Source organism: Crocodylus siamensis, chromosome 11, assembly GCF_052110815.1.
Source record: "Crocodylus siamensis isolate JL-2025a chromosome 11, ASM5211081v1, whole genome shotgun sequence".
NCBI lineage: Eukaryota > Metazoa > Chordata > Crocodylia > Crocodylidae > Crocodylus > Crocodylus siamensis.
The window spans coordinates 12,894,953-12,906,323 of NC_143405.1; the positions used below are offsets into that span (position 1 = coordinate 12,894,953).

The 11,371-nt window shown below is 47.8% G+C and overlaps 1 protein-coding gene across 1 annotated transcript in view; it reads left to right on the top strand.

Moving 5' to 3' along the window:
- LOC149855455 (uncharacterized) overlaps positions 1 to 10,860 on the top strand; it is a 36,628-nt gene extending 25,768 nt beyond the window's left edge. The window contains exon 2 of the mRNA XM_090022622.1: positions 9,760 to 10,860. Within this exon, the coding sequence (XP_089878748.1) occupies positions 10,015 to 10,512 (498 nt within the window). The 5' untranslated portion in view covers positions 9,760 to 10,014 and the 3' untranslated portion in view covers positions 10,513 to 10,860. The remainder of the gene's footprint in view (positions 1 to 9,759) is intronic.
- Positions 10,861 to 11,371: the final 511 nt, after the last annotated feature.

The window sequence follows — 11,371 nt, forward strand, 5'->3', positions numbered from 1 at the left end:
GATCCCCCAAGCCCAAAACGTGACAATCTCCACGTGGATCAAAGGGGGCGAGAGTGCTCAAAACCCCTATGGCTCACCAAAAGCATCCATAAATGCCTCAAAGCCAAAAAGGAGGCGTACACCCAATGGAAGGGAGGGGCCATCACTAACGAGGATTATACCTCCTTGGCTCGAGATTGTAGGGGGGCTATTAGGAAGGACAAGGCAGAGATGGAACTTGGACTAGCAACCCAGATCAAAGATAGCAAGAAGTCCTTTTTTAAATACATAGTGGGTAAAAAGAAGGTGCCAAATAATGTGGGGCCTCTGCAGGACATACTTGGTAATCTGGTGGTAATACCAGATGACAAAGCTAATCTCTTTAACAGATTCTTTGCTTCCATTTTTCTGAGCAGGGACAGGGACATCCCCCCTCGCTGGGATCCCGGACGGACCCAGGAGAGGCGCAGCCAGGCCCAGGATCAGTGAGGACCTAGTCAGGGAATTTCTGGAGGGACTAGATGTGTTCAAATCATCAGGTCCTGACAATCTCCATCCCAGAGTGCTTAGGGAACTGGCAGAGGTCATTGCAGGACCCCTGGGACAGCTTTACGAGCACTCGTGGTGCTCTGGTGAGGTGCCTGATGACTGTAAAAGGGCCAATGTGGTCCCCATTTTCAAAAAAGGTAGGAAAGAGGACCCAGAAAACTATAGGTCCATTAGTCTTACCTTGGCTCTGGGGAAGCTCTTTGAGAAAATTATCCAAGAACACATCTGTTTATGCTTAGGGCCAATCAACATGGGTTCATTAGAGGCAGGTCCTGTCAGACCAACCTGGTGGCCTTCTATGACCAGGTCACAAAAGCCTTGGATGCAGGTGTCGCGATGGACGTAGTCTTCCTGGACTTTGGGAAGGACTTCGACACTGTCTCTCACCCCATCCTCATTAAAAAAATTAGGCGTCTCTGGTGTAAATGCCTACACAGTCAGATGGGTCACAAATTGGCTGGAGGGCCGCACCCAGAGAGTGTTAGTGGATGGGTCATTTTCAACCTGGAGAGATGTGGGCAGTGGGGTTCCCCAGGGCTTGGTCCTCGGACCCGCACTGTTTAATATCTTCATGGGTGATTTGGACAAGGGGGTGAAAAGCACCTTGTTCAAGTTTGCAGATGACACTAAGATGCGGGGAGAACTGAGCACACTAGAAGAGAGGGACAGGCTACAACTAGATCTGGACAGGTTACAGAGGTGAGCGGATGAGAATAGGATGGGTTTCAATATGGACAAGTGCAAAGTGCTGTACCTGGGGAGGAAGAACCAGCACCATACCTACAGGCTGGGGAACTCGCTTCTCATCAGCACAGAGGCAGAGAAGAATCCTGGAATCACTATTGATTCCAAGATGAACATGGGCCGCCAGTGTGGGGATGCAGTCAGGAAGGCCAACCATACCTTGTTATATATCCATAGATGCATCACGAGCAGGTCCAAGGAGGTGATCCCCCCCCCTCTATGCAACACTGGTCAGGCCGCAGTTGGAGTACTGTGTCCAATTCTGGGTGCCGCACTTCAGGAGGGATGTGGCCAACATGTAGAGGGTCCGGAGGAGGGCCACTCACATGATTAGGGCGCAGCAGGGCAGGCCCTACAAGGAGAGGCTACAGGACATGAACCTGTTCAGCTTCCACAAAAGAAGGCTGAGAGGGGATCTGATGGCCACCTACAAACTTGCCAAGGGGGACCAGCAGGCAATGGAAGAGTCCCTGTTCCCCTGAGCACTACTGGGGGTGGCAAGGAACAACAGCCATAAGTTGACTGAGAGTAGATTCAGACTAAACATCAGGAGGCACTACTTCACTGTCAGGGCCACTAGGAGCTGGAACCAACTTCCAACGGAAGTGGTGCTTGCCCCTACCCTGGGGTCTTCAAAAGGAGGTTAGGTAATCACCTAGTTGGGGTCATTTGACCCCAGCATCCTTTCCTGCCCATGGCAGGGGGTCAGACTAGATGATCTGTTTAGGTCCCTTCTGACCCTATCAACTATGAAACTATGAACAAGGACACTCCTTCAGAGAAATAGATCACACTTTTGAAAGATCCATCCAGGTACTACATGAAGAATTGATGCAGTACAAAAAGGAAACCCCCCCATGAATTGCACACCACTAGTTATGTCACACAATCCCTCCCTGGAACCTATAAAGAAAATCCTCAAACAACTGCAACCCATACCAGAAGAAGACTCACTTCTCAAAGACATCTTCCCAGAACCACCCAACCTTGCCTTTAAACCAGCACCAAACTTCACCAACCTCATCACCAGAATCAAACTTCCTACAGCCCAAAACATACCAAATAGATCCAGACCATACCGTGACAAGAACTGTAAAACCTGCCAACACATCCCCACAACTCCCACAATAACTGCACTCTGCAACAGAACCATCACCATGCCTGGGTCTTACACCTGCACTTCCACAAATGTCTTATATCTCCATCCAGTGCACCAAATACCCTGATGGAAAACATGTAGGAGAAACCAAACAATGACTGCATACCTGAATGAATGCATACCGACAATCCATCAAAGACAAGAATACCCAATTACCTGTAGGGGCACATGTCTCACAAGAAAACTACTCCCTCTCCAATCTCTCAGTTCTAATCCTCAAAGGGACTTTAAGAAACACCTTTCACAGACAAGCCTATGAACAGATGAGCCTATGAGCTTTCATCAATCTATTGGATACAAAAAACCATGGACTAAATACAGACATTGGATGTATGACACATTGTAACCTGCCTAACATCTGACTCCCCAGGTAAACCCTCCACTTTTTACCAGCTATTCCCATTCCCTCCCCTCCTCCCCCTCCTCCTGTCTCATCCTTTGCCTGCAGCCACTTTATTCCCCCTCCCCCACCACCTGTCTCTCACCTACTGAACACCTCAATTACATTTTAACTGACTGGCCTTTTTGCATAGGTACTGCTCAAAGGGAATTTACAAAACACCTTTTGCAGATAAGCCTATGAACTTCACTTCATCAACCTACCAAATACAAAAAATCATGGACTAAATATAGATATTAGATTTATGACGCATTATAACCTGCCTAACATTTGATACCCCAGGTAACCTCTCTACTATTTACCAGCTATAGTCTTATCACCAGGTCTACATTCCCCTTCCCCCACACCTGCCACCTCTCTCTCACCCATTGACTTCCTCAATTTGCATTTTCACTGACTGGTATTCTCACATGCATACTGGCCTCTGGCTCCTATTCCATCTAGGAAGAGCGCTGACCAACTGCAGATACTTCCTCAGCCTGCTGAAAGGGGTTTGTACCTGAAAGCTTGCAAAGAAAAATTTTTCCAACTATTGTTATTTGGTTTAATAAAAGATATTGGATTTGCCCAAAGATCCTTGTCTGCCTATACTCTTAAACCAACATGGCTACAACTTATACCCCTACAATTTCCCATATTTCATGGTAAATTTCCATGTTCTGAAAAAAGGGATGACTATACCATTTTTATATAGTCTGGCATGAGACACCTAACCCAAGGCTTGACAACTGCAATGTCTGGGACTCACATGCACACATCATGTCTGCTGTCAGAGAGCAGCTTCTTCCTGGCAACCACTGGCAGCCACTCATAGACTGAAGAGTACAAATCAGTCAGGGAAGACAGCACATGGGACATTAGAGACCAGGATTTGGATTTCCCCAATGCCTACATGTGAGTTAGGATGCCTGGCCAGCTCATCCATGTCCAAAGTCAAAGAGAGAGGAAGAAGGGGATAGCATCTCCTTGTGGTCATAAAAAGAGAACCAAACAATGGCCAGACTGTGAAATGCATTTGTCATCCCTCCATTCTGCTCCTAATTCATTGGCTCTTTCCTCCTTATTTTAAAAACACATGCACACACCATACTCATTGCATTTCAATTTTCCCAGTGCTCAGACACCTTTCTTTGGGTCTGGAATTTGTTTTAGTCTCACATACAACATTTGGGAACATTAAAATGCATATATGATCTATGCTACCATCACAGAGTTTCAATCAACAGGAAATCATGACCTTCAAAGTACTGGCCAAGAAGCCATGACTCCTGCATTCTGCTCCCTTCCATGTTACACAAGAACAGCACAGTCTTAGGAAAATCAGCTGTGCCTCGTTTTCCCCAGCTGTACAGTTACCTAACCTGACAAAGATTAAATGAAGGTGAGTTCAAGAACATTTGAAAAAGGTTTTTAAATCCTAGGAGAGAAGCAGCAGGAAAATGCAGAAGTAGCATTATTAGTAGCAATGCAAAAAAAAAAAAAGAAAAAGAAAAGGCCGTGCTATTCTGGGCTGTGTGCGCAAAGGCTTCACGTCACAGAGCTGGGTAGGATACAGCACGGATGTGAATGCATTTGAATGCTGCATGCAGCTGTCAGTAGCCTATAGCAGGCGCACAAAGCCTTGGAGAGTGGGACAATTGCAGTGAATCTGTAGGTGGCTGGAGAGAAGATCAAAGGCCATATTCTCAGCTCGTGTAAATGAGTACGGGTCTACAGCTGAAATGAATATATGCCAATGGAATCCCAGGCAATGCTATACAACAACAGCTCTACTGGCAAAAACGCTGGTAGAGACACAGCTTATGCCAATAAAAGGAGTCTGCTTGCTGATATACAAGACTTGCCTTCCTGCACAACCTAAACTACATTGACAAAAAGTTCTTTAACTAGTATAAATTGATGCCACCTAGGGAGATGAGGAAGATTGTCAATGTGGCTATGTTCCTATACTACATCTAGGTGTGATTGTTTTCAGGGCTTCTTTCTGGCTGAGCCATACTTGAATTGACTAACAACCACTGCCACCCAAAGCCCCGACTTCAACTGTCATGGAGTGTACACAGCAGACTACAGTACAACCACTACATTCCTCAATGTGAAAAAAAAATACAGTCAGCAAACTGGAAGGGATCCAGGAAAAGGAGATAAAAATGATTAAGGGTTTAGCAGGATTGACCTATGAAGAAAGATTAAAGGAACTAATTATGGACAGCTCAGATAAAGGATGAGTAAAGAGGTGATTTAATAATGGCCTGAAAATACTTGGAAGGTGTCAATGTTAAGGTAGAGGGTGGAATTATTTAGGGTGGTTCATTTAGGACTAATGAGAAGTGATGGAATAAAGGTTACAATGCTCTTTAACCTGCAGATATGTTTCTAGTCAGAAGCCCCAGGAAGTCAGCAGCGCATGGGTGGCCAACACCTACAGCTGGGACTAGATCCAACATGAAAGATTGGCCCATGCAGATCATTTAGTTGCTACATCAGCAGCACTATGGGGAACTGCCCTAGTTCTCTTGGGCTAGGGACAGAAATTACATATAAACCAGTATACGTGAGGTTCAAATCCATAACACAACAGAAGTTCAAGGCAAATAAATCACTTTCAAAAAGCCAAAACCAGTTTAAGATAAACCTGGATAGATGTAGTATCAGACTTAACTGACTTAGGTTAAAATTGATGTATTGAACTTCAGTCCCAGATTACCTCCAGATTTGAGTTAATGCGCAGTCCCCCCGCATCCCAGGATGTTTTGCACCTTCCCTATAACCCCTCTCCCCCTTGCAAGGTGGGCAGGCTAGCCTTGACCCAAGCTGTCAGCTCCAGCTGAGCAGGGAAGCAGGCTGTAGCACTACCCCGCAGCCCCCAGTTTCTGACCTGAGCCACTGCAGGCATGTGGCTGCATTTCCAGAATCAAAACTGAATGTCTGTTCACTAGGGCTGTGCGAAGCTTTGGGTGACAATTCAATGCAGAAGAGATTCAGCCCGGTTCAGTGGCCAACTCTCCAAATCCAAATCAAATCAGGGGACCAGTTAAAAGGTCTGAATTGATTCAAAGCTCTCCAAATCTTGGGAAAAGATTCAGAGAGCTTTGATGATTCGGGCAGTCCCCAGTGGCTGCAGCAGGGAGCTGTAGATGACTCTGAGCTGCTAAGTAGGGGGCAGGGGAGGGGACCATAGGGGAAACGCCTGCCAGCTCCCCCCGATTCCCCCCACCCCACTTGCCCCAGCTCCCAGTACTTTCAAAAAAAGCCCTGGTGCTCACAGGCTGCTACCGGGTGGGGGAGGGCAATCCCCACTGCCCCTCACTGCGCCATACTGCATTGCAGGCTGTGCCATGAGCCCCCCAACACCCCCTTGTCCCCTCCACCCCCCCCATGGGTGCCTTGCCCGGGCCAGCTCCAGCCCATTAAGAAAAAAACCAAACAAGGATAGCCCTGGGACTCACCACTCCTGCAGTGGTCTTGGGACTTGTGCACAGCCCCCTATATGGCATGGGGCAATGGGGGGCAGCAGGGATCATTCCCCCACCTCCCACTGGCAGGAACAATGAGTCTGGGTTTTTTTTTCTTAAAGGGCCGGAACTGGGCCGGGCAGGGCCCCCGGCTGGGGGAGTGGGGGGGCTCAGGGGGTTTGTGCAGAGGGGCAGTAGAGGGCAGTGGGGATTGCCCCCCCACCCAGCAGCACCCGGTGAACCGGGGCTTTTTTTTTAACAAGTGCCGTGGCTGGGAGAGCAGGCAGAGGGTGGGCCTGCCTGATTTGGACATTCAGAGATTTGGCAGCTGCTGAATCTCCAAATGAGATTCAGCCAAACTGAATCGGGACAGTGATTCAAATCACCAGATCCAATCACTGTCCCCTGAATTGGCTGAATCCGAATCCGGTGCGAATACTAGCTGCTTTGCACAAGCCTAATAATCACTTGCTTATCAGTTCAATCTCTGCAGCTTAAACTAGCCTGTCAAGATAGAATAGATTCACCCTCAGGTTTTTTTGACTGTCTGTACTTAGTCCAATAATTCATCCAATGAAAATTAATGGGAGTTACATTGTGATCCCACTTTGCACATGAAGAGGGGCACAGTGAGCCATGCCTGCCTTCATCAGGACATCACACAATGGCTTCTTCCAGGGATATAATCCCCCAGAAAGGGGCAAAGGCATGGCTTTGTCTATCTATGTACTACTTCACAGGGTGGAAAGATTTGGCAATGGGGAGAGCAGGGAATTTGTTCCAGCCATGTGGACGTGTGTATATCCCTCAGCTGAAAGAGAGATCGTGTCAGCTCAAAGCACATTCTCTTGATGCGCTTTCTAGCAGTAGTGATACAGCTATTTTCTGTCCCCCATCACCCCTCCTCTTCCCTCCATGTAGACCTTGTGTGAATGACATAGCTGAGCTTGGAGGGCGTAGAGCTCTCCTCTTTTCCCCAAACTTTGGAAGCAATGAAAGCGACATTCCCCACAACAAGGCCACTTGTAAACTCTAAACAAAATGCCAGCGTTACCAGAGTAAAATTTTGCCTGCAACCTACTTTATTGCTATAGCTACTGCACTTGCAACCTCAGATGCTATATTAGAATTTAGAATGCAGTAATAATAGAAGTCCGGGTGAGAGAGAGCGAGTTTGTGACTTGTACTTGTTATCACCCTGAAGGATTCTTCCGGGCAAATATTCCAGAGACAGTTTTCATTAAACCACAAACTCGGCAATTTAGTCTAAAAAAAAAATAAAAAAATCAAATAATTGCTTGGAATTGGGGATTTTTAAGAGGATAGTTTAACCCTTTAGCACCACTCAAATCATCTTGCAACAAAATGAAAGGGGAAAGTTAAACACAGAGATAATGGCCAGAGTTGCCATGGAAATGTAAGAGGATAGAAATTGAAAGTCAATAAAGGGCTAACTTAATGTTCAGCTTTAAAAATAGTACTTTCATACCAAAATGGAACAGCTTTCAAATCCCTGGTGGCCTGCATTGAACTAAGTGGGAACTGGCTTGGCAACTGGATAAGTCCGTTTAATATTGCAGAGTATTCACAGTGCAATCATGTAAACTATAGGCTGCTTTGGTATGTATTGAATCAAGACATGCTTTCTAAATGTTAACAGAGCATTCTACTCCCAGACATATTGTAAGGCCCTTAATTACACCTGCAAACACATGTGCATACATACATGTTGGCTCAAATCATTGTGGTATAGAGGAACTAATGATCAGAGGGGCATGAATGATTCTGCTTAGACTAATTTGCTTCCTTTTATTAAGAGAACTAGAATGCACCTAGCCCATGCCATTTAGAGAATGAAAGAGTTATATTTGAATAGGGTAAAAATCTTTTCATGAATAGCAAACCATTCAAAAACTGGCTTTTGACTTCGTTCCCTCCATCCCTTTGATGTTTGCACTTGGCAAACATTCATGTAGCCAGCGTTTTGTTCACAGGATTGCTTGAAAATGGCCATTTTGAGGCCTGCAGACAAGATTCTTTTAAAGGTAGAAGGTTTTTGTGTGCCCCAGTAAGCCTAATAATTAGACAGGGGTGAGACTGTCGTAAAGGTTCAATCAATAAATCAGAAGGCAGAAACAAGGCCATGTGGTCAGTGCTTCAGTGGTTTTCCAAGTGGTTTTCCAGTGGTGCTTCAGATGTTTTCCAAGAGACCTATTAACCTGGGTGGTAGAAAGCTGGGGAGGTCTTTTTGAAACAGGTCTCTGCATAATGAGCCAGTGCCGAGAGCTGAATGTGTCTGCATTTGAAAAAAAAAGCTCTGGCCCTCTAAATTTAATGTCAGATTGGGATGAGTTTGGAAGTGGGTATTTCTGTCAACAGAGTCCACAGGCTGTTGGCACAGCCGCTTCACCAAACAGTGATGTTTCTCCTGCGGTGCGTACCAAGCCAGCGTGAGTTAGTCTATGAAGGTGTGTATCTCCCCTGCCTTCTCACTGACTTCAGGTTAACACGGCTAACTAAATGAGGTACATATAGACAGTGCAAGCTTTCATGAACTAAAGTTCACTTTACCAGATGCTGTGAAAGGACATGCAGAAAGCAGAGTATAAGGTGAGAGAAAGTTGAGTGCACAAGACAAGGGAGGTATATTAAGCCAAACACTCATTCCACTACCTTACCTCCTCATGGTAACAGTGTCTGCAGTCCCGATGGGTAGGAATAAGGTGGAGGATCTACGTACACCCTGCTCCACTACTACTTAGCCCATATCGCTAAATAGCGGTAAGCAGTGCTAGCTATCAAGGCCATTCTCCTCTCACAGCTCTACACACAACCTTGTGCCCTCTCCTACCTTAGTCTATCTGCAAGCCCCAGTCCTGTCCTCATCTTGGGATAGAGTCTTTGTCCTCCATTCATGATTGCTGTTGCACCATTGTCTCTGGACTTCTCAGGTTCAGCATATTAGCAGCGTGCAGTGGCCACTCCTTCACCCCCACTGGGAGCCAACAACCACCAGGCCTGGACAACACTGTTCTCTTTGACCACCCAGTCAGAACTGAACTCCCTTCTCTGGTTTACTGATTTTAGAGTCCCATTCAACCCAGACTCCAAGAATGCTTCTTTTTGCATACATATAAGGGGGGTTGGAAAACCCCATTATATAGACGTATCACTTTATGCCAGCTGCATAGCTACCCTAAGCAAGGGTAGGGGCTGGGCTCATTTTCTTCTTCCTGCTGGGCCTCTTGCATACTACAAACAGGCTCAGGGGGTTGGTTCACCACTCTTAGGGAAGAAGGCTCAATACTGGTGGCAAGCAACTACAATTTCTGTCTTTTATCTAAAGGCATGGCTGCTTATGATTTTATAGCCAAGGTTCCTGATTTCTGCAGCACATGGAATATGAATGAAGTTAGCAGGTAGAAGGATCAAGTGGTGATACAGAAATTGATAGGTATTTTCTTTCTCTGCAGGGTGGTACGACCGAGGAGAGGGCAGACCGGGATGAGCCCTCCACTGCTGAGTGGCAGACGGTCTCCCATGCCAGGGCTATTAACCATGTTGCGGCACCAGTTCCTCCTGTCCATCTGGAGAACAGGTATGAGGCCCTGGCAGCCCTGGAGGAGGAGGGAGCAGTGGAAGATACCAGGGAGGAGACTCTGCGCACACAATGTCCTGTGCGGGCGGCAGGAGTCAAGAGGCCTAAGAGGAGGAAGCGTCGCGTCATCATGATTGGTGACTCCATCCTGAGAGGTACGGAGGGCCCCATCTGTCGCCAGGATCCCTCAGCACATGAGGTCTACTGCCTGCCCGGAGCGAAGATTCAGGATGTGAAGGGGATGCTCCAGTCCATCATCCAGCCCACCGATTATTACCCCATGGTCCTTGTCCATGTGGGTACTAACGATGCGCCCAGGAGAGCCCCTGATTGCCTGATGGAGGACTACCATGCTCTGGGAGGCGTGCTGAGGGAGATGGGCGCACAGGCGGTCTTCTCTTCCATCCTGCCAGTGAGCGGTCGAGGCAGACGCCATGAGATGTGCATAGCGGAGACCAACTGGAGGCTTCAGGAATGGTGCTTCGAGGCGGGCTTTGGCTTCCTCAGCCATGACCGGCACATCGTGATGAGAGACATGCTGGGATGGGATGGGCTCCACCTTTCCCCTAAAGGTAAGCGTGTGTTCTCTTCCAGGTTGGTGAACCTCCTTCGGCAGGCTTTAAACTAGGCTCGTCGGGGGAGGGGGAAGATGAGGGCGGAGGAGATGATGAACTACCAGGCCCAGCAACAGCCAGCGAGCCCAGACCAATGGTCAAAAGGGAGAAACAGGTAAGTGATGGGGGACGGGGCATTGCTGAGACTAGGGGGCCAGTGGGCACAACCGTTGGAGGCCTCAAATGCCTCTACACGAATGCTCGAAGTATGGGGAAGAAGCAGGAGGAACTTGCCCTCCTCCTAGCTGTCACCAGCCCTGACATAGTGGGGATCACAGAAACGTGGTGGGACTCATCGCATGACTGGGCGGTGAGTGTCAAGGGCTATAGGCTATACAGGAGGGACAGGATAGGGAGGAAAGGTGGAGGAGTCTACATCAAGGAGGAATATACTTCCTCGTCAATTAGCAAGGGGGTAGAGGGGGGGCACTCTGAGGTGCTCTGGGTTAGAGTAAAAGGCAGTCCAGGGGATAGAGACTTAACGGTGGGAGTCTACTATAGACCTCCCAACCAGGGAGAAGAGCTCGACCAGGAATTCTTAGGTCAGCTCACAGAGGCAGTGAGGGCTAAGGATGTGGTCATCATGGGGGACCTGAACTTCCCAGACATCTGCTGGGAAGAGCAGTCAGCCAAGTCTGATCGCTCACGTCGGTTCTTAGCCAGACTGCAGGACCTCCATCTAACCCAGGAGGTGCACAGCCCCACCAGGGGAGACGCCTTGTTGGACCTGGTGCTGGCCACGGGTGATGACCTGGTGAGGGGGCTGCGGGTGATGGGCCACCTGGGAGACAGTGATCATCGCTTGCTGGAATTCACCATCCAGCGTAAGGTGGCAAAGGGCTGCAGCAAGTCAACAGCCCTAGACTTTAGGAG